This window comes from Arachis ipaensis, chromosome B6 (assembly GCF_059453495.1).
Source record: "Arachis ipaensis isolate K30076 ecotype BB chromosome B6, ASM5945349v1, whole genome shotgun sequence".
Lineage (NCBI taxonomy): Eukaryota > Viridiplantae > Streptophyta > Magnoliopsida > Fabales > Fabaceae > Arachis > Arachis ipaensis.
The window spans coordinates 148,235,980-148,260,620 of NC_142441.1; the positions used below are offsets into that span (position 1 = coordinate 148,235,980).

Below are 24,641 nucleotides of genomic sequence, written 5' to 3' on the forward strand. Positions count from 1 at the left end.
TATTATTCTGAGTCAATTTGTTCTTATTTTAAACTCCAAGCATTTAGTTTCAAAATTTGTATAACCTGAATTTCATTATTAAATACAAAAAGAATAAATTTTATAGGGATATAAATTATCCTTTTTTTTTTTTAACAATGAAATGATCAATCTGTAATGAATTATAATGTACAGATTTAAGTTTACAGATATTTCCATAACATAACTCTTCTTTCAACACATGTAGTATTTTATCTTTATATTGGGGAAGCAATTTGGCCAGCTGTGGTGATCTAGAAAGTTAATGGCTTTGCGAGTTACATGACTTTCTTTAATTCATTTGTAAACTAATATTCGATGAAAATTTTTTGGAAATTAGCAACTTTTAGTAATTTTGGTCATTATTTAGTCAGTATAAATATTAAATTATTTTAACAAATAAATTTTATTAATTTATATATACAAATTCTAAAAAATATAGGTACAAACTGTATTGATTTATATGTATAAAATTTTAGTAAATATAAATACAAATTATATGTTTTTGTGTGTAAAACGTCTATAAATATAGATATAAATTATTGTTAACAAAAAATAATAATATTTGTTAATGACTATGTAACATTGCTCATATTCTAATTCAACTTACCATTTCTCTATTCATAATTTTGAATTCCTTTTAATTACTTACAAATTTATTTATTCATATATTTATAATATGTCATATATATATATATATATAATATGCTTAAAATTGTTAATAATAATAATATTTTATTTATTCAATTATGAAATATATTTAAAAATTGGCATTATGTTTTCAATTATTTACATATTTACTTAACTATTTTTCCTATTAATATGTTAAATACTTCTAAATTTTAATAGTATCTAATTTAAATACTTGATACATGTATTAAAATGACTAAAAAATATGAACAAAAAAAAATTATAAGAGTCTAATTATGCAATATTTATATATAAATGGTCCTTCGGTCTGATGGTAGTGAAATTGCCCTGATTTTTTTTAAATTTGTAATTAAGTGAAATAATTACATGAGTGAAAAAATTTGGAATAAAAAATTAGAGAGTTATGTATTTGTAATATAAGGAAGATCAAAGGGGTAACAACAATATAGACGTGGATTTCACTCTGAAAAGTACTTTTCTATACATCCAACATATTTGGAAGTAAAAAAAATGTCCAGCAATTTGTAAACAATCTGAAGGTGCACCTTATCCTTGATAGCAACAACAAAAATTAGGCAATCACTATTTGCAGAAACCTGAGGAAATACAATGGCACAAACGGGAACAGTTAGCATCTAGGCTTGTTAAAGATGAATCACAGGGAGAAACATTGGGAGAAAAAAATGCACTTCCTGAACTTCAAGTGAGGGTGTTTCGTTTGAGGATAACAGCTTCAAAACCCAGATTCCACATGAACTCCCTCTGATTTCTTTAAGAGGGATCCTCGTTGTTGGTACAAATTTCATAATGTCAATGTGAACTACATGATTCACATAACTAAAGAAGCATCCGAACAAATAGTCTGGAATCAATGACGTCAAAAGATCCTCTGTTGTCTATGGAAAACGGCATCTCGCTAGAATGAAAAAGAGTCAAAACATGGTATGGAGGACGAAAAGCATCCACATTCATTATCGCTGACCATCAGTACTTAACAATACTAGTTCACTTTCTTGCGTTAAGGCCTTGTACTTGAAATTGATAGGGAGCCATCTCTTAAGACCCTCAGGCCAATACCTGGCAGAAAAACATAAAAACAATATCAATGTTTAAAATTATAAAAGGAAGTAAACCTTGCCCAGCTGGGTTGATTACATAGATCATATTTGAATTTAAACCTTTGACATCTGTTTCTTTTGACAGTTTAAATATTGGTTTTCTGTCTTCTGTCTCTTAACCATTAAAGAGCCCTTCATTTGATTTGCCCTCCTTATTAGGACTTCTATAAGCCTTTTCCAGAAATGCCCAAATCATTTAACACAAGATTCTACCATTTGTTTCACAAGATCCCAACTTTCTCTATAATGCATCTATTTGTGTTTTGTGATCCCATCTTTTCAAATGCGTATACTTGCCCAAAGTCACATCCTCACTGGAATACTAAACTTGATTTCTTTGTAGTTTATTACTGGCAAACATTAAGTCTTATACAAGCACTGGAAATCTTATGGATATATGGTCAAACATTCCTCAATTTGTCTTTAGGTAAGAATTTTTTATTGGTGACTACTGTTGGGTACAACTTTCTCCGTCAGTCCCCCGTGCTTTCACCCTATCATCTTAGTCCTAGAAATTCTAGCCTCGTTTTTCATCTTAGTCTCAAACCATAGTAAAATATAGCTTAAGCAGGAAGCTGCATGAAACATCTCATAATATCCTGGTTGTATCTTAGATAATCTTACGAGTACTTTTCATAATTGTTTATATTCTGTAATTTATTTTCTTATTTAATTAGGATTAGTAGTCAATTATTTATATGATTATGGCTTAGTAATTTGTCTTTAAATACATGACAACATATCACATCAATATCAGACAAATTAAATTATTTTATGGATAAAACACACACGTTAGTACTATTGTCCCTATATTCTCTCCTTTTCCTTTCCCTGTCCAACACCCATAACATCATTATGGTTAAACCTAGCAGTAAAAAAAATGCACAAGTTAAAATTGACACCAAGTCAAGTGGAAAGGATATTACAGTTACAGTGGCCTTTAACGTCAATGGGACTAAGAAGAGATATCAAATAATTTTCCTGGAATCTCTCCTAGAATATAAAATAGGCACTTACTTGTCCACTCTTTCACAAATTGCTCGACGAACAGAAGAATTAAGGCCATATGCAATTGAATTAAAGAGGCCCTGCAATAAAGAGAGAAAAGTGAAAAAATTAGCTACATATCATCATAACTTTTCATGATGTTACAGTTGATGGTACCACTTCTAATGATATCACTAAGGGATGGCAACAAATTAAGAGGAAAAGCATATAATATTGCAGCAAAATGGAAAGTGATTAAATGTCATATCATTACCATGTGATGCACTTGTGTAAATTATAAATAAAAACTATTTTAGACTATCACTGGAGTTCACAACATTGATTAACAGTACAGTCATCCTAAAATTGGGGTGGAGCTGATCGTGGAAAAATAATTCTTAAAGTGCCAAACTAAATTGTGACATTGGCATCATCTACTTTTGTATAAGTTACCAAAAAAAAGAATCATTGACCAATATCAAACTACTGGAAAACCTTGACCAACATTTAAATCAATGTTTTCAATTATCATAGTAATCAGGTAACCAGTACCTCTTATAAGGCCAGTAAAGTCAGAAGTGCACACTTGTTAATGTATGCAAGGTAGTTGGAAGCACATCCTTGAATGGATTTTATATTTTTTCACTTTAAATATTTCCTCAATTTTGAATAAGTTGTACTCAGATGTATTGGGTTATGAATTGCATAAAGCATTTGATCTGTTATTGACAAGAATGAAGGGAACACAAAATATGCCCGATTGTTTGAAAAGTAAAAATGCCCAGAAATGGGTGCTAGAAAATGGATGGAACAGACAAAAATATAATAACAAGGCCTTTTTCCTACTAAATGGCACTATTCTGTTTGAACGATAACTGTGCTAAGTTTCGATATAAGTTATAAAGCATACAGTAAATTGAAAATCTGAAACTATGGTTACTGGTTGATACCATAAGAGAAGCCATTCCGACATCTAGAAATGAGAGCCAGAAGATCTTATGGTTGGGTTCAAAGAAATCATGAATACGGTTAATGGTTCCAAAAGCCCATGATCCTATTAGAATCAGTGGATAGTATCCCCAGCGATTTAGAGCCTGTAACATAAAATAGAAAATACTTCAAGTATTTTTCAATAAGAATGTAGATTCAAAAAATAACAACAGTTTCATCTTAAGCAATTAGTTTAGGCATAAATACAAATCTAGTCATGAAATCCCAGCCAACAAATATATATATATATATATATATATATATATATATATATATATATATAAGTGGTGAAGCTTGTGGAAGTCTAAGCACATTATAAAGACAGCGCAAAGTTTAAATAAGGAAATGCATAATCATGAAAAGCTTTTCCATGAAAATTTCCTACATTAGCAGAAAAAAAGCTACCCTAGATTCCTAAAGTGATTTAATCATCCATGGAACAGAAAACAGAACAAGACTCAAGATACAATACAACAACAATAACCAAGCCTTTTCCCACTAAGCACATATTGCTACATACTTTATGGATCAAACAATACCTTTGCATCATATCATAAACCGCGTCCTATAAACAAGCCATTAAATAATGATTTCCTCCATGGTCTACCTCTAATACTTGCCAATTGCAATACAAAGATTATTTTATGTTTGAAAGGGATCTTTGTTGTAGCTCTTTTTTTTTTTTTTTTTTTTTGGGTTCCATTCTCTTAGTATGGATATTTGTTTTCAATGTTGGAATAACAAACATACCCTCATGTTATCCCGTGCATCTGATGCATAAGGTTGGCCTGACATACCAACTGCCATCTGTAAAATTTGCCAAGAAACAACAAATAGTCTCAAAAACTTGCTATACAAGTTGTTTCTTCTTTGTTTGACAAAATCAGCAAAATTAGATACATACACGGGTTGCATTGTTCAGCATGCGTATAACTTGGAAGTATGTGAACCCATTATATAGTATAGCACCCCAGAGTGGCATGTAAAATGTTAACAAATGAATTGCCTGCATAGTAAAGAGGAACTTCTTTTTAGAGGCCTGGGAAAGGATGGAAATTAGTAAACTATTCTGTCAAAAGGGTAGAAATGCATCATGGCTTAAATTAAATTTAGATTTTCTTATATCTGCATTATATGTGTCTCTTTTCAGTGAATCAAAAACCCATTTTATATAAAAGAAAGAAATGAAAAGAAAATATTACACAATTTCTTAGGGGTTACACAAAATGCAATACTCAATTGTGCTACAACTACTTGCCTTCCCTGCAAGTCCTGATTGAGTCCAACACCATGCAGAAAGATGTCTATGATCATTACCAAATGAACGTATAACTGTCATAGCCAGGGAAGTACCTACCAATAGCGAAAAAGATATATGAGCTCTCACCTCTCAGCAATGAAGATGCAATAGGATAGTTGAAATCAAGAACAAATTTTGAAGTCTAACGCTCCAACTATTGGTAGATAATGAAGCCATACATCAGCGTGATATTGCTCAATAAAGTAATCTTAGAAGTAATATGATTAGAAAGTCACAGAAGACAAATATTATTGCAAATAGTCCATTTTTCAAACAACAATATATAAAGCTGATACATTATAGATGCATACCCCAGACATACAAGTGAAACATTGCCTCAAACTCTTCAACATCTGTTTTGTGCTTAACAACAGTTCGATGCAGGGTAAAAGCAATTGTTGTGGTCCATAGGAAAGATGCCACACAAAAGAAATGTGTGCTATAGCCCTGAGCAGAGCAAAAGAAACCTTTTGATGGATCCCTGTTAAGGAAGAAGACATCTATCAATCATATGACGAACAATATCAATGACACAAACATCTGAAGAACTGTGCTTGATCTAGCAGATATACCCTACTATGCTGAAGAAACTGCAAAGCATATCCTGCAATTGTTAAAAGAAATTAAGAAAATAAATATTCATAAAAGAGAACTATACTAAGAGATTGTATGTCTTGAAAAAAGAAACAAAGCAAACAAATACATAAACTGATCATTTACACATAGTACCTTATGATTAATAATTGCGAAATGTCAAACCACATTAGCAGCACAAAATACAAACTAAAGTTGCAACTTACACGGCTTTGAGAAACAACTCTAGAAAGAATACAAGAGTTAGTTGCCTGAATTAGTTTTCTAACTGCCAAACAGATTTCATCTACTAAAGGTAATACTACAATCAGGTAATACTACAAGAGTTAATTTAACAACACGTATATTGCATGAAGAAGCTTATTGTGACGATTAGCTCACTAAGCATAAATTATATTCTTAAACATATTAAAGATATTTAAGGCATTTTTTCTTGAACTATTCAGTTAGGGATCAAGCCATAACCAAAATAACTTTCTGTCACTGGAGCTAAGGTTCATGAGCATTATACTCCTAACCTATTCCAAATTCAGCAAAATTCCTTGAACCACCATAACAAACCGTTAAAGAACCCAAACAGTTCTACAGTCATTCGTTCCGAAATCAAATTGAGCAATCAGGTAAAAGAAGACAAATACGCAATCAGATTTAAATTGCTTTAAACAACAACTACAAAGTTTGAAATCAAGCGGAAACACAGCAGCCACACACGAATTCTACTTGAAAATCCAAAGCTCATTCAATCACGCCATCTTGTTTTTGGCGCTTAGAGTTAAACTATATAACTCAGGAATCTGACACAATGTTCAAGAATTCAAAATAAGATGTGTAGAGAGCAAGAACGTTCGGTGGAGAAACGCAGCGTTTTGGATCTAGAGAGAGAGAGAGAGAGTACGGAGAGGGCGAGGTAGAAGACGAGCTTGAAGGAGAACTTGCGGAGCTCCTTGAAGAGGAGATAGCAGAGAACGATGAAGCCTGAACCAACGAACGAGAGGCTCGAAGCGCCGGCGTTAACACCAGCTAGAATATTGCGCTGATGCGCCGTCATAGAGACGCCGGCGACTGCGGCGGAGGCCACCATTCTGATGAACCGGTCGGTGGCGTCGATCGCCGAATCGCCGGGTTGGCTCTGAGTTCTGACTCAACAGAGGTGAAACAGTTTTTCCGTTTTTTAAATAGTTGTTTAAAAATTAATTACTTTTATAATGTGACTATGTCTATGTGAGTATGTGACAATATAGTGAATATATAATTAATTGTGTACAATTCTTTTTATAAAATAATAATAATAATAATCTATGCTATACATAATGAAAATATTAGAAGAATTAGTATTTAATATTTTTTTAAGTTCAATAATAATCTGTACTATATATTTTTTTGGTGTCTTAATCTATTATATATATATATATATATATATATATATATATATATATATATAGAACACTTGTTATCTCGTATAATTCAATTTTTTTATTATTATTACACATACTTTTATTATTTTTATCATTTACTCTTCCAATTGTTAGAGATAGGCTAATTACATATTTACATTTATAATTTTACATACTCTACGTAGCTAATCACATACCTTTTATTACTATCAATATCAATTAGTAATGATATTTCATGTTAAAAAAATGTTAATTAACTAATATTTTTCATTTATGTTGTTTTTGAGTTCACGCTAACTCATTTCTCGTTTTTTTTATTCTAAAAATATTAGTCTCAATATTTTTCTTAAGAAAAAATATTTTTAATTATTTGGTGAAAATAGCTCGATAAAACTAAGTCGTGTCTTGACTCTTGAGACAATTTTACTCGTAAAATCAAACACTTGAATCCTAGAAATTATACCTTGAAAAGTATACGATGATTTAATAAAATCTAACTTTAAAACATTGGTTTGAATCTTGAGTGAATTGCACAAATTCAAGGTTTTTAGGATGATAAGGCTTTTTCGTATTTTTAGTGTGTGTGACGTTCTATTTTATCTTGATGATATAATAAATATTAAATAAATACGTACAAAAAGTTATTTTCAATTGTTATGCAACCTTATATGATATGGGCTTGCTGCTTGCTTAGGACATAATGTTTATGTTGATCACTGCTCACAATAAGTTAGTTGATATCATTGCCCAAGTCTATACCTTCATTTACATTATATACCATTATGTTGCGTAACTTTTGAAATCTATGACTACCCTGCTTTCATTGCATCCTTCGATAAATTCAATGAATTTTAAAAGGAGAGTATTCAATATGCATGCACAAAATTGTTTGAGCCAGCTCATTTTAAAAGCAGCGGCAAGGAGCATTGCGTTTTTACGTTTTAACATGCAAGGACCCCGAATTCATGACAATCAGAGGCACCCCCAACTTTGAAACAAAAATTTAATTATATCATCAAAATTCGAAAACTAAATTCAGTCGTTGAATTATAAAAAAACACCAATATAACATAACTAGCATAACCTAGGATGAGAAACACTAAACACTGAACTTATCAAATCTGTAACACAAGCGCTCAAACTCAACTCAATAAAAACCGGATGCAACCTAATCAAACAAACTGAAGCCCATGTCATCATCAGATTCTTCAGCAGGCTCTTCCTTCTTTTCCTCTTCCTTGGCAGCAGCAGCTGGCGCACCACCGGCGGCAGCAGCAGGAGCAGCAACAGCAGCCACAGCAAATTTGCTTGGATCCTGCATTTAAACCAGTAAGTTGCAAACGAAAAGAATTAAGGAAGCAGTATTTTCAGTGTAAGATCATCCAAAGTTCAGAGACAATACCTTCAAATACTCCTTAACCTTGTCAGCCTCTGGGAAAGAGTAATCTGTCTCAACAGCAACAGCCAAAACATTCTTGTAGGCATTGATGAACATATGTGGGGCAGCAGCAAGTGTTGGGTATGAGATGGCCAATGAGAGTGCGGTCACCATCGAGACTCCAACGGCAAACTTCTCAACAAGGTCATCCTCAGTGAGGTCAAGAACCTCAGGGCTAAACACTGAACCGTTGTCATACACAGAAAGGACAACAAGACCATATGAGAAGGGCCTGATGCCAAGCTTGGAAAGCAATGCAGCTTCAGAAGAGCCAACCTTGTCACCCTTCTTAATAAGTTCTACAGGGGTGATAATTTCGACAGTACCCTTGTTAATCTTAGTTGGAATGTTCAGCACCTGAATTGGAAGACTGATATAAGCAACAAACCAACAATCAGAATAAATTATATAAACAAAAACAAAATTACATACCTGGAAGAAAGAGGTCTGTGAGGGGTCAAGCCCTGTGTTGCCCGGAGGAACAACAACATCAATCGGAGCAACCAAACCAACACGAGCCGGTGCTCCAACCTGTTGATATAACAAACATACAAGACTAAGTTCAACATGCAGTACAGAAAATTATAATAGATTCAAGGAAATTGGTTTCAAATATCATTAAAAGCATCAAATTCACTGGGTAAAAGTACACCACAACAAACAAAACATCCCACCAAGTGAAGTAGTATCATGAGTTGAGAAGTTTAAATTAACGAAGATCAAGACCTTCATTCCTATAAGACTACTACATAAAATCAACAAGCTTGAAGAAATGCAAGTGACATTACTAAACCTTTATGTACACGTCCAAACATCAAAACAAAGTTGAAACTTTTGACAGTTAATTCCAGGTAAAAGATAGCAATGAAAAATAAGAAACCATAAGAGACCTACTGAGTATCTTCTTCTATAAGCAACGCAGAACACATTCAAGACAAAACTAATGCTAGCAAGTCAACACCAAACAGAGCCTAACAATCATTAATTAAATGGTATTACTAATAACACAAATATAAGAACCAAAGAACAGTTAAATCACCTTGTACTTAGCAACCTCTTCGCTAACCTCCTTCAAGTCACCTTTAGTGAAGATCAATCCCACGTTTCCCTGGTTCAACAAACATAATATTAGAAATAATTTCGCAACATTTATCTCAAAAGTGTAAAACCCTAAACCAAATGAAAGTTTACAATCTTCTCAAAAATAGAAAACAGAAATGAAAGAGTACTAATTTCGGGTTCCACTTACAACAAGAAGGGGGATAAGGCTGAGATACACATTGTTTCCAGTACTCTCAGCGTGCATCCTAACAGAACGCTTCATCATGGTGTTCTTGCCCATAAGAACAATGGAATCACCACGAAGACCCCTGCGAATGTTCTGGAGCTGGTTAGATCCAACGTTATCGGCATTGACAACAAGGATCTGAGTGTATTCCTCGAGAAGCTTGCAGAGCTTAGCATCGTAAGCGATCTTCTTCTCAGCCTTGGTAGGTTTTGGTGCCATTTTTGATGGTGATGAAGATTGCGAGTTTCGAAGACAAAGAAAAAGAGGTGCAAAATCGAGGGCCAAGACGAAGCGGTGGTGCTATGTCAAGGCGGACAGCGAAACGGCGCCGTCTCTTTAACCTCCTCTCTTTGTAAAGGAAATGCTAGGGTTTTGAGGGTGCTACTCAGACTGAAGAGGGAGTCACGTGAGAAATGGAAACGCTTTGTCTTGTGTTTATATACACATCTCTAAGGAGTTTTTTTTATAGGCCCAATGGGCTTATTCACAATACCCTTAACGGATAATGGGCTTAAGACCAAAATAAAAAACAAAATAGATTAATCTAGTGGTTATCCATTAGTTTACTTAAATAAGTAACGGAAGTTCGAATTTTTCACATTGTACATGCAGCAACTCATTAGTTAGTGACAAATGTTTAAATGGAGCTCCTGATGCATGACAGAGTTAGTCTTTAACCTGTCGAATTGGGAGATACCGTGAAAAACACAAAAATACACAAACAAGCAATGATGTTTCCTTTTTTTAGTGGTATTGTTCGATTCAATATATCAAAGACTAATCCATTGCGGATTTGAATTCTATTTTATGGAAGCTATTAAGTGATTTATTTTGCTAAGTTTGGTGTAATTTTTAACTAGTTTTATGTGAATACAATTAAACAATTTTAATCATAAAATACAAACACCTTTTTTGTAAACTATTTCAAGTATTAATTTAATACAATTTTTCAGCTTTTTTAATAAAACCATCAAAAAGCCTAAAACATCTTGGTATCATATAAATTTTAATCCCAAGGCACATAACCTTATCTAATGAGATGGGCTTGCTTGGATGCTTTACTAAACACTAAGGCTAGTAGTATCTATGAATGAAAATTGAAAATAGAGATGTAATTAAAATATGGAAGTAAATATGATGATGACTGCTACTAATATGTAGGAAATTATTGGAAGTTTGGCAATTATAATTAGTATTAGGAATTTAGGATTTAGTTAATTACTATTTCTCCACTTTATATTATAGATGAGATGATGATGAATTTGTGCTTGTCCACTGCCATTGTTTTGTAACTATGAACAAACATGACAATAGATTCCCAAATTAAACGGGTACAAGAAATCAGCCATAAAGGACGAAGGTAAAGCACAAGCCACTTCACGTCTTCACCCCATGCTTCAAAACCTTGTCATGTATGTATTCATTGATTTCATTCCATGGCACAAAAATGGGTATGCCGGGCCCCATCTTATTCATATATTTTCCTTTTTTTTTTTTTAAATGTTTGATTTATAAATATATATCCTTTAATAGTATTTTACCTCTCTAAACTCTAATACTAAAAAAAAAAAAAAAACTAACCTCTTTGACTCTTTCTAAGTGTATTACTCCGTAACGAGTGTTTTCATTTATAAAGTGACTTTACTAAACCATAGAAATGAAAAAGAAACTGAGCTGTGGGGTTTAAAATAGATTACCACATACTTTGCTTACATTCCTTGCCATACGAAATGTGATAATAAGGCACTTGTCTTTTTTATTGTGCCTAGTTGGAACTGAGTCAAGCTAATTCATGAGCTAGTTTGAGTTCAACTTGTTAATAGTTTAATAAGTTAAGCTCCTGAGCTGGTGGGACGAATTTGAGTTTGAAATTGAGTTCATATATTAGATTAACCGAACTTAAACTTGCATAAGTTCAGTTTATTAACTCATGAGTTGTCTCGATTATATATATATATATATATAGATACATTTTTTATTTTGTTATATTTAAGTTATAATATTTTTGTTTATTTTATTATTAGTTAAATGGATGATGAAATCGAACGTGACAAATCTAGTCAAATTGTTCAGGATAAAAGAAAACAAGAGAGATGTATTTATATATTAATATTCTTAATTATTTAAAATTTTATAGTCATTTTTTATATATAATTTTGTTGTAGGACATAAATAAGAAAATTTATAATTGATAGATAGATAGTATATAAAATTTATCCTTTTTAATATTTTTTAATATATATAAGTTATAATATATTGGTATAGAATTATAGATTATATTCCTGTTATTTAAGCTAACTCGTGAGCTTTCTGTCATGGCCCAAAACGAGCCATGACCGGCGCTCAGAAAAATAATTCCTAGCAAGCCTAACTGACTCAACGAATAAATTGAATAAAAAAATAACAAATATTTGAAATAGAAAATTACAGTTTCTAAAATGAATAATTACATATTTTTAATAAAAGATAAAATAAATAAATATGGAGGGATCCTGCCTGTGACATATGGAGCATATACATCTAGGAACTCGACAAAAATAGATACTCATTGCAGATCGTGACTCTTGCTTAGAAAATCTCACATAGTCAAGTATTTGTTCCTGAAAAATATTTTTAGAAAAAAGGGGTGAGTTTTGCAACCCAGTGACTAGACAATACATCTATAATCCACATGAGACCATATAAACATTATTATCAAAGTAATTTAAATTAGAAAATAGCAGTTGATAATAATAAGTGAATCAATAAGGGAGTTCTCATACAGAGATCAAATCAAAAGTCCACACATGGGCGGCTCCACCTCTATGGGTAGCCCTTTCCTCTTGTGTGTCCTAACAGAATAACAGATCTAACGTGTGGCCTACACGTTAGGCTAGCAACACCCCTGCTAGCTGGAGTCTGAGTCAGATGCATCTAAGTTAACGTCATAACCGCCGTTAACTACGGTTTTCTAATACGAGCCTCCCAAACCAATTCAAAACATATAGTTTCAAATACAATGAATCTTCAATCTCTCAAATATATAAGGTATCGAATCAAATCAATCAGATAATATTTTTTTATCAGAAATCTTTTCAAATCATACTTTCTCAATCATAAAAACATATTTCATAATTTTAAAGTGAGTACCAACAAATACTTTAATGTTTCAAAAGTATATATTCGAATAAAATCAATATTTTAAAATAATATAAGGCTTTACCAAACATATATATATATATATAGTCTCATGTAAATCTCTAAAGTATGAATTTCATAAAAATAATTATTCAACTATAATAAATCAATTATTCTAATCAAATCAAAGTTCTTCAATAACAGTTTTATAAATATAATTAAAAACTCATAATAGCATAAACCAAAAGCTTAACGATCATAAATGTAAAGCCTACTCACAGCATGGTCCTAACGGACCGAAGAGACCAAACCCAGAGTGTCGAATTCAAGATAAGGATGATTGAAGTGGAATAAAACGAATGAGCACAGAATTTGGACCGGAGTAGCGACAAAATAGAGCTGGCGATAGTCTCGGAAATCTAAAACAGGCAAAACTAAAATCGAATTAAAACAAGGACAAGACAGATTAAATGGTGGCATAATAGGACATGAAAGCTAGAGCAGAATCAAGGAAAAAGGCTGGACCAGGATAATGGTTCAGCTCCGGTGGCAACGACGACTTGGTTCAGGTACATCCAAACGACGACAGGAACAACGCAGCAGCAGACGTCCCTCCTTGGCGTTTCTTGGCGGCAGAAGCGCGGCGGCCATAGCAGCAGCAGCAGCGGAGTTCCAACGGCGGCAGAACCTCCCTGCGACCACTTCCCTCTCCACGCGCGTTCTGTTTCTCTCCCGGCGACAGATCTGGCGGCGCGAAACGGAGGCACGAACGGCCGCGATGGTGGCTGGGCTTGACGGCGACGACCCTTCCCGTGGCGGCTCTGGGTAGAATGGCGCGTCTTCCCTCTGTTTGCAAACCTCCATGGACGGCAACGATGAAGACCTCAACGGTGACGACGGCGACACGAGACGGTGACGCCTCCTTCTCCTTGCGCGGCTCTCTCTCTCCCTCGATTCTGGCCTTCCTCGCGATGACACCACGGCGGCGACGGTGGCAGTGACGCCCACCGGCGCCACCTCCCTTCCTTCCTCTTCTCTTCCCTCTCCGGTTCTCCCCCTCTTCTCTTTTCCCTTTCTGTTCTTTTGTTCTGCTGTTGGAAGGGGTAAGGGTGGCTAGGGTTTTGGTGAGTGTGTGAGGGAGTGTGCTATGTCAAAGTTAGGGTTAGAATTTGGTTTGGAAAAAAAAAAGAGAAGGGTAATATAGGGATTTTACATTCTACCCTCCTTAAAAATATTTTCGCCCTCGAAAATTGATATAATCTGCAAGACTTTATTTGGTTTTAGCACTTTACCAAACATGAGAAAGAAGTATAAAGAGATGCAAAAGTTACAAGATAGGTTTTTGTTAAAAAAAATGCGGTTGACATTCACCGACTCACATTTCCTTGACAGCTCAGATGTACATAGCACTCTTCACTTCGTTCGTCAATCTCCTCAAAATACCTTCTTACTTCATACTCTCCTTGGTTCTGTAGTATATATATACGGAAGCACCCGGTCTTACATCATGTCTTAGAATTACAAGTTTTCGAACTTCAGCATCCATAAGCTATGTCCTAATGAATTAACGTATCGTTTGCTATCTGGGAATCGCACGTGACACTGAAACAAGCACGGGTTTACTCAAAAGGATTCGAAACCTAGAAAGAGAAGAGCAAACATCACAGATGGTGTTCGCACGAACGTGGAAGGATATTTAAGATTGCAATTAAATAATGATGTACAGAAACAATGAAGTGTCCCAGAAAGAGAGTCAATTGAATCTTAACGAGAAAATCTGAATCAAAAAATTTTTGATAGAAACAATAAAAGAAAAGATAGTGTATTAGGTCAAAACAAGTTTAAGTTGGATCAAAGAAGTACAAAGTTCACTAAAAGAAGATAACCAAAGTCAATGGCAGTGTTTTTTTTTTTTTTTCAAAAAGATTTAAGTGGATGATTAGGGACGCGATAAGGCAAGAAAAGAATCAAATCAATAACTTTTTCAAAGAAGATCTGGAACAAGAATTCGAGGAGAATATTAGAAGATATGATGTATCATAGTAAAGCAAGTTCAGATTACATCAAGGAGTTACATAGTTCACGTAAAGGAATGCAACGTCAACACCTATGTTGTCGAGAATCTATGGGATAGCCAAAAGCACGACGATAAGACCGAGATATGCATAAGATGTAGGACGTGAAACAAAATAATCAAATTTCCAATTTCAACAAGGATTAAAACAAGGAACTCTTGATATGAAATATAGCGGAGTGAACGATAAATAAAATCACGCGGCACGATTTTAGCGCATACTTCAACACAAACCATCCCAAGAAGAACACCTAACGTTCCCAAACTTAACGATTACCATTACTTAAATAAAAGAAACGAAGAGTTTAGAAGAACTATTTCTCGCAAGTTATCATTTCTAGCTCTCCGTATGCACTATGCTAAACAATCATACCACAAGATGTGACGACGCTAGATAGAATATAGATTTTTTTTTCTTTCAACAAAACTAGAAAGCGAACAAAACAAAACAAAGTCCAGCAGAACAATATCATCATAGCATAAGAGGCTTTAGGGCATAAGTAATTGTTGAAATCACCGAAAAAGCTTCACCATATTCCTTATTCTATAACCATTCCTCATCAGCATCATCATCAAGACTCTAAAAAGGCCAAAAATAATGAAAGTATTGCAAATAATTGAGAGAGTAAATTAGGAAAAGGACATAGATGTTGCATCCAAAATTAGAAGCTAGCATATATAAAAAATGGTATCACTTAAAAATTTTTATTTCTAAACATTAACAATCAAAACAAAACGAAATATTCAAACACAATCAATCAAAGCATACAGATAAAGGAAAGATTCAAAACAACCAAATGCAACGTATGATAAAATCCAAAATAAATGAACCAATTAAAAAAAAGGAAACTCATGAAAAGAAAAAAAAATGATAAATTTACATCTTCAAGATTAAACTGTGATCAATCCATACCCATTATTTCCTAGGTTAACAAGCTATGATGGAACAACTCAAGATCAAACCCAAAAACTCAAAAAGAACTCAGTACAAAAATTTATTCATCAATTTATTTAGAGTATAGACATCCCCAATTTTCATACATTACAAACAAGAAATTTTTCAATCTCCATCGCCCACAATTTCAGTGCAAGGTGTCAAATATAGATGGGCTGGCAATTTAAAATATTTTCGACATAATTTTATAATCATAAAATAAAACTTATGTAACATATAGAAGTTTATGACTCAATATAGTATTTATTGTACAAGCAAATAATTCTCAAGTGAGCATTACCATACTAATCATATGAATTTAAAAGGAAAAATTCTTCCTTGATATCTTAAAAGCGAAACATCTAAAGGAAATAGCATCAACCAATCGAGAGCCATCACTATATCATAAAGCCAATGACGTATAAGTTGAGCAATTAGAATTTAGTTCTTTCACTCTTTATTCATGGAAGAATAATAACAAAAATAACTAAATAAATAATCGCATAAGTATGAAGGTCAAGTTTAAACCATAAACACTTTATGAATAAGATAAGATATGAAAACCTCCTAGCTCACTATTAACCTATTTTAGCAATTTTCAACCAAGATTCATCAAGTTACAACCGCATCAATCACTAATTCAGCAACACTTACATATTATTAAACTACTTTACAGCAGCAACCAATAACCTCATGCATCCCTCAAAAGCAATTAACTCAGATTACTTATTTGTTAATAATCACTAATCAAGCAACATATATCAGCAAAGAACTATCTAAATTAGTAACTAACTCTCACATGCAAGCTACAATTTAACACATATTCAAGATAATCATCATATGCTTTATAATCATTAGAATATAACAAGAAAAAAAAAAACTTGTATATAAACTTTGTTCAGCTTTGAGGATTTAGATATCTAGTCTTTTTCGCTGAAAATCAATAAAAATTATTTTCAATATTCAAGATCTATAATCCCAATTTCACAAGGCACTACAAATCAAGAAAATTAATCTCTCTAAACTTTTGAGAATAAAAACTAGTTAAGAGCAGGAAAACTCTAAAAAAACTAAGATTGAGAGAATTCTCAAGTTTTATATCTTAGCCAAGAGCAAAATTCATTATCTAATTACCAACAAAAAGCAAGCGTTCATAATCTAGATATCACCTGAACAATCAGAAAAATAGTTCCATAACAGAAAAATCATATTTGACAACATAGTACCATAATAGAACCAAATCAGCAAATTTAAAAAAAAACTCAACCAAACTTCTAAATTGAAAAATATTTCAATCCAGCCAATTAATCACCCAAATAATTCACTACACCTAAATAGAGAAAATCATTAATCTAACAAACAACAATAACACTTCATTCATATGTTTATCGCATAATTCTTCTCCTTGAGCAACTGAATAACAATTTTTTTTTTTAAATTATTGATTTGAAAGAAAGGATCACAAGCAACTCAAAATTTAGTCATAACTTCAAAGATTATCAACATAAAAATAAAAATTCAGATATCGCTTATCAAGTCCAAAACAAGGCATCTCGTTTAGTAACTCAATGAATTCATGCAATCCAAAATTTCAAATACAGCTCTATAAAGGAATTAGATAGTAATTCACAGCAAACACCAATCGGATCTTCTAAGTATTTCATGAAATATTGACATCAGGAATCATAGAGAACAACAAAAAACGAAAAAGATTAAAGGATGCATTCACAAAAAGGGAAAAGATTAGAACTAGCTACAAGGCAGGAATCGCGAACCGGAACCGAAACTGAAACTATTGCAAGAACACGTTCGAGAAAATCTAGCAAAGGATAGGGCAAGATTGGGTACAAAAGGACAAGAGTAGTAAGAAGAGGCAGAGGACAGATGATCACAATAATCAGAAGACAACAATGACATAGAGGACAAAGAGGACATTCCTATAGGCCTTTGATAGTGCCACAATTTGTACAAATAGGCGCGCTTCTATTTATACAATTGTGATCCTACCATAGGACACTTGCTCCATATTACACAGATTAAACCTAAGCTCTGATACCACTTTGTCATGGCCCAAAACGAGCCATGACCGGCGCTCAGGAAAATAATCCCTAGCAAGCCTAACTGACTCAACGAATAAATTGAATAAAAAAAATAACAAATATTTGAAATAGAAAATTACAGTTTCTAAAATGAATAATTACATATTTTTAATAAAAGATAAAATAAATAAATATGGAGGGATCCTGCCTGTGACATATGGAGCATATACATCTAGGAACTCGACAAAAATAGATACTCATTGCAGATCGTGACTCTTGCTTAGAAAATCTCACATAGTCAAGTATTTGTTCCTGAAAAATATTTTTAGAAAAAAGGGGTGAGTTTTGCAACCCAGTGACTAGACAATACATCTATAATCCACATGAGACCATATAAACATTATTATCAAAGTAATTTAAATTAGAAAATAGCAGTTGATAATAATAAGTGAATCAATAAGGGAGTTCTCATACAGAGATCAAATCAAAAGTCCACACATGGGCGGCTCCACCTCTATGGGTAGCCCTTTCCTCTTGTGTGTCCTAACAGAATAACAGATCTAACGTGTGGCCTACACGTTAGGCTAGCAACACCCCTGCTAGCTGGAGTCTGAGTCAGATGCATCTAAGTTAACGTCATAACCGCCGTTAACTACGGTTTTCTAATACGAGCCTCCCAAACCAATTCAAAACATATAGTTTCAAATACAATGAATCTTCAATCTCTCAAATATATAAGGTATCGAATCAAATCAATCAGATAATATTTTTTTATCAGAAATCTTTTCAAATCATACTTTCTCAATCATAAAAACATATTTCATAATTTTAAAGTGAGTACCAACAAATACTTTAATGTTTCAAAAGTATATATTCGAATAAAATCAATATTTTAAAATAATATAAGGCTTTACCAAACATATATATATATAGTCTCATGTAAATCTCTAAAGTATGAATTTCATAAAAATAATTATTCAGCTATAATAAATCAATTATTCTAATCAAATCAAAGTTCTTCAATAACAGTTTTATAAATATAATTAAAAACTCATAATAGCATAAACCAAAAGCTTAACGATCATAAATGTAAAGCCTACTCACAGCATGGTCCTAACGGACCGAAGAGACAAAACCCAGAGTGTCGAATTCAAGATAAGGAGGATTGAAGTGGAATAAAATGAATGAGCACAGAATTTGGACCGGAGTAGCGACAAAATAGAGCTGGCGATAGTCTCGGAAATCTAAAACAGGCAAAACTAAAATCGAATTAAAACAAGGACAAGACAGATTAAATGGTGGCATAATAGGACATGAAAGCTAGAGTAGAATCAAGGAAAAAGGCTGGACCAGGATAATGGTTCAGCTCCGGTGGCAACGACGACTTGGTTCAGGTACATCCAAACGACGACAGGAACAACGCAGCAGCAGACGTCCCTCCTTGGCGTTTCTTGGCGGCAGAGGCGCGGCGGCCATAGCAGCAGCAGCAGCGGAGTTCCAACGGCGGCAGAACCTCCCTGCGACCACTTCCCTCTCCACGCGCGTTCTGTTTCTCTCCCGGCGACAGATCTGGCGGCGCGAAACGGAGGCACGAACGGCCGCGATGGTGGCTGGGCTTGACGGCGACGACCCTTCCCGTGGCGGCTCTGGGTAGAATGGCGCGTCTTCTCTCTGTTTGCAAACCTCCATGGACGGCAACGATGAAGACCTCAACGGTGACGACGACGACACGAGACGGTGACGCCTCCTTCTCCTTGCGCGGCTCTCTCTCTCCCTCGATTCTGGCCTTCCTCGCGATGACACCACGGCGGCGACGGTGGCAGTGACGCCCACCGGCGCCACCTCCCTTCCTTCCTCTTCTCTTCCCTCTCCGGTTCTCCCCCTCTTCTCTTTTCCCTTTCTGTTCTTTTGTTCTGCTGTTGGAAGGGGTAAGGGTGGCTAGGGTTTTGGTGAGTGTGTGAGGGAGTGTGCTATGTCAAAGTTAGGGTTAGAATTTGGTTTGGAAAAAAAAAAGAGAAGGGTAATATAGGGATTTTACACTTTCGGTAAGCTGAACTTGAGTTTAAGAAATAAGCTCAATTGTTAATGAGTTGAGCCGTGAGCCAAGCTCAATTTTTATGAGCCGAACTTGAGCTTGGTTTAACTCGACTCAACTTAGCCCACTTCTAACCCTATTTGTGCCCATTCTTCATTCATCAAAATGATGGTATAATTATAAAAAATGCATGTTATGGTAGAGAGTGAAAATAGTGAAGAGATACAGAGTTTCTTTGATGAGTGGTTGGATGGCCATCCTATAAAATATCTTAGAATTTGCCATTATAAACATACAAACTTCATGTATAATGTAATGATGTAATAACCTTAAAATTGTCAAACTGATAGTAAGTAATTAGTAGAAGTATGAACAAAACTTCCTTCAAGTGCTTGCTTGTTGTATACATAACCAAACCTTTGAACCTCAATTGCCACTTAATGACAACTTGGTTTCCAATGTTATTACTACAATTTTTATGGTATAGTATAGAGTGTTTTGTAGTACTAATTCCACCTTAGACAGTAACAAAATTCACTTGCTGCCGCTCCCAAATTGTTGAGACCAAACTGTCCTTTACAAAATCAAATAATAAATAAACACATCATTTTCTTTCTTCTTTCTTTTGTTTGGTTTTTTTTTTTAATAATTTACTTTTTGCTATATGTTACATCTTATAAGTTTTCATACAATGTGTATAAAACATTCTACACTTGTATTCATGAATGACATACCATAGAATAATTAATACAGTCAAACTTACTTCGTGATTTAATAACATATCATTGAGTGTAAGGGTCAAAATTTTATTGTATATTTTAGACCCTCACATTCAACAATGTGTTACTGTAGTTTACTTTGAATATTTGACTATATCAACAATTATAATTGTCAAAATCAATAACAAGTGTAGAACCTTTATACATATATTCAGAATTTAATTTTCTTGAACCTGTTCTTCTTCTATGTTATCTATACCATGCTACCTTGTATCTATGTTACCATTTTGATTAGTGGCAACATACACAAATGGCCGCAAGAAAATATCATCAAAGTCTTGGAGTGGCTCCAATGTCTTGACAACATCACTCATAGTAGGCCTTGGATTTGGATGGTGACATAGGCATCTATAAGCCAAAGAAGCAACCTTCATGGCACCTTTCATGGGGAATTGACCTTCCAATTTTTTATCTATGATTTGCTTCAATTTCTTTGAGTCTCTTAACATAGGCCTTGCCCACCCCACCAAGCTTTTTCCTCTGTTTGTGAGGGACTTGTCCACTACCCTTTTTCCTGTTATTAGTTCCAATAGAACAACTCCATAGCTATACACATCACTCTTGGTTGTAAGGTGACCTGAAAATCATCATACTTTGATTTTAGCTTCAAATATTTTCAAATGGACGTGTCATGAAACCACTCATCCCAAAATCTTAAGCTGATAGGAGAACTGACAGGATGATTTGGTTCATCCTGAATTTAAGATGCATACTAAGGCTTGTTGACATACTAAATATACCCTTTTACATTTTAGACATTAACAATATACCTGTCATGATGTATTCAGGAGCAGCATAGCCATGTGTTCCCATGATTCTTGTTGTTACATGTGTGTCTTCCCCTTCAGGTCCATCCTTAGCCAGACCGAAATCCGACAGTTTCGCCGTAAAATCCTATATTTGGAGATGTAACATAACATAAGATGATCCTTAAGAAGGTGTGAAAATAGCAGATTATATAGAACTTACTGAGTCTAGTAAGATATTTGAAGCTTTGAAATCCCTATATATTACAGGTTTATCTGCTCCATGAAGGAAGGCCAATCCCTTTGCTGCTCCTAATGCAATTTTCATCCTTGTTGACCATGGCATGGCAGCAGAGTACCCTGCTTTTTTAATCACAGGCCTTAATACTTTCTTTATGGTAAGTTATTATCATGTTTTATCAATATCATTGCTACTTTTCATCAGAACCCAAAGAAAACAAATAGAATTTGGAAAATTGTGTGTGCTTGATATATAATTAGAGTTTAATTTTGAGTAGTTATTTTGTTGATGTTACATTATGTAATTATAAACACGTGTAAGGCTATTTTACACTAGAGTGCTTCAAAATTAAATTCATATAATTATTAATTAAGGAGTATAAATCCAATGAATAAAAATAATTTGTATCATCTATAATAATATTGAGAAAAATTAGAAGAAATAAAAAAAATACATACTTCTGAAGAGTTGATTCTCCAAGCTTCCTCTTGGCATGTATTCATACACCAAAAGCCTGTTCTCATCCTCATAACAATAACCAATTAACTTAACAAGATGTGGATGTCTTAACTGCCCCAGAAATATAATCTCTGCCTAGAAAAAATAAAATGTTCCAAGTTAGTAAAAATAACAGCTTCTTCTTAGTACTTAAGCCTAGTCCTACTTGATCATAAATTACCATAAAAACCATAATCATAAGTTTATTATGTGGGACTAATAAAGAAATGGGGTGATAAGGATATTATCAAATATTATTAAAAAATGGGGTAATCTGAAAAAATAAAAATTACCAGCCACTCCCTATGACCTTGCAAGCCTTCTAAGTCCAATCTTTTAACAGCAACAGTTTGAGGCTTCAAATCATGCCTAAGTTTATCATCAAAGAAGCCTTTGTAAACAGGACCAAAACCACCTTCACCAAGCATGTTACTCCATGAGAAATTGTTTGTTGCTTCTCTTAACTCCTCAAGTGTGAATGCATAAAGCTTTGATCCAGCTAGTGACACTGAAAGATCTTCAATTGCTTGTGATGAACTTGAATTGCTTACATCTGATAAACATAGCCTCTGGAATGAACCTTGTTTCAATTTTTTCTTCTCTGATTCTTCTTCTTCCTCCATTTCCAAATTGCATTCACTCTTGCAATTGCAACAACTTAGGATCAACATCATAGATTTCCATGTTGTCTTCTTAGTACTACTACTCATACTAAAACAAAAACCTTGCAATGTAATGTATCAAATAATTGTTAACAACTACTACCTCTTCTTTTGAATTAGGAACAGGACATAGATAGAAGTTGGGATATGATTGATGACCATTGAATATAAAAAATAAGTGAAGGCTGAGAAATTTATATAGTATATACACATTCACCTACTACCTTACAATAATTAACAAGATTATTATTGGAAATTAAAATTGTAGTAGCGAGATTCCTTGACTTCTTATTAGATAGAGGATGTGGATGGATGCTATGAGTTCATTACACTTTAGGCATGAATTATTAATAATCATTTTTTTTAATTAATTTTGATTTTTAAGTGACACATTTTCTATATATGTTACAATTAATTAAAGGGCAAGTAACTTGCCTACCCTGTTGACTTCAATGTTACACAAAATCTTTCATCCCCTAACTTCCATACATTTGTATGATCATATTTATCATATAATGGTATCTGTATATGTATATGTATATGTATATGTATACGTATATCTATGTCTTGCATCCCTTGCCGTCCACTTTTTAAAAAAATTAAATTAAATTAAATTATTTTACAAGTTTGATGCACATTATTCCTTGGGAAGAAAGCACAAACAATATGAAGAGATTTTGACAAAATTCAAGTAATAAGTGCTAAACCATTACCAATTATCAAATATATGTCGTTGCATACATCCAAGGTTTTAATTTAATCCTTGCTACAGTGCCATAAGAGTTTAATTTTGTTATATTCAGGAGGGTTAAAAGTTTTATATCATTATTTTGATTCAATTTTTACTTTTACATGATCATTTAGGCCACATATATAACTTATTTTTATTAATAATATTTCGTAATTGTTTAGGTGCCATTATTTTGATAAAAAAAAATTTAATGAAAAAATATCTTTTTTTATTTTTTAGCGTGTTTGGCAAATTTCTAGTAGTAAAAATAAAAGCACTAGAAAAATAAAAAAAAAAAAACATCTTTTTTGATAAGTTGTAATTTACATTTTTTTAAAAGATCTTTTTTCTTTAAAAAAAAGATATTTTTTATGTAATAAATAAACAAAAAAGTATTTTTATATTGTTATATCCAAACATAATTAATAGATAAAAAATCTTTTTGCATGAGATATCCAAACATAAAATTACGTTTACTTTTTCATAAAATCTTTTTTAAAAAATAACTCAAAAAAATATATTTTCTTAGAAGCTCACCCAAACAAGCTTTTCATGTGTTATTATCGAATCGAATTTGTAGTTTAAGAACATATTCGGTAATGAATTTGAATTCGATTTAGAGTTTAATTAGGGAATCAACTTTTTCAGTTAATATTAACTAATTTTTGAAGTTATAGTTTTATCTTAAATTCTAAATCTAAACTCTAAATTCTCTAAAAAATAAAAGTTAAACAAATTATAATAAAAAAATTGACTAATATTAATTCATTAAAATTTTATTCTCTATAATTTTTTTAATTTAATTTGTTTAGATCTAATCTACTAATACCCCTAATAACATATCAAATATCAACATATAATTAGCTGTTTATGTGAAATATTTTTCCACTCAAAATATTTATAATAAAAGGGAAATGTGTTTTTGTGGGATTCTCAAGGATTTTATTATGGTTATCTAATAATTCAATATTTTCATATGCTTGGTTGGTAAAGCCCTTCTGGATATTA

General features: G+C 33.1%; 3 protein-coding genes across 4 annotated transcripts; all 3 read right to left on the bottom strand.

Moving 5' to 3' along the window:
* Positions 1-1,106: 1,106 nt before the first annotated feature.
* On the bottom strand, positions 1,107-6,873 carry LOC107605466 (G protein-coupled receptor 1). The gene is made up of 9 exons (XM_088489812.1): positions 6,554-6,873; positions 5,637-5,668; positions 5,376-5,545; positions 5,023-5,117; positions 4,669-4,770; positions 4,515-4,571; positions 3,725-3,868; positions 2,805-2,875; positions 1,107-1,746 (listed from the first exon to the last, which is right to left on the bottom strand). Exons 1-9 carry the CDS (start codon positions 6,737-6,739, stop codon positions 1,641-1,643), a joined length of 963 nt encoding a protein of 320 aa, XP_088345938.1. The 5' UTR covers positions 6,740-6,873; the 3' UTR covers positions 1,107-1,640.
* Positions 6,874-8,041: 1,168 nt separating this feature from the next.
* Positions 8,042-10,193, bottom strand: LOC107605468 (large ribosomal subunit protein uL10). Its single transcript, XM_016307355.3, has 5 exons — positions 9,740-10,193; positions 9,530-9,598; positions 8,923-9,021; positions 8,455-8,847; positions 8,042-8,367 (listed from the first exon to the last, which is right to left on the bottom strand). The coding sequence occupies exons 1-5, from the start codon at positions 9,995-9,997 to the stop codon at positions 8,221-8,223; spliced, it is 966 nt and encodes a 321-aa protein (XP_016162841.1). The 5' UTR covers positions 9,998-10,193; the 3' UTR covers positions 8,042-8,220.
* A 10,090-nt stretch (positions 10,194-20,283) lies between these two features.
* On the bottom strand, positions 20,284-23,217 carry LOC107605469 (EPD1-interacting receptor-like cytoplasmic serine/threonine-protein kinase 5A). 2 transcript variants are annotated; one of them, XM_016307356.3, is made up of 5 exons: positions 22,535-23,217; positions 22,202-22,337; positions 21,726-21,862; positions 21,527-21,650; positions 20,284-21,333 (listed from the first exon to the last, which is right to left on the bottom strand). In XM_016307356.3, exons 1-5 carry the CDS (start codon positions 22,949-22,951, stop codon positions 20,960-20,962), a joined length of 1,188 nt encoding a protein of 395 aa, XP_016162842.1. In that variant the 5' UTR covers positions 22,952-23,217; the 3' UTR covers positions 20,284-20,959. The 2 variants fall into 2 exon arrangements, with proteins under 2 accessions (XP_016162842.1, XP_088347671.1); XM_088491545.1 differs by having other exon boundaries at positions 21,726-21,865; positions 22,535-23,185.
* Positions 23,218-24,641: the final 1,424 nt, after the last annotated feature.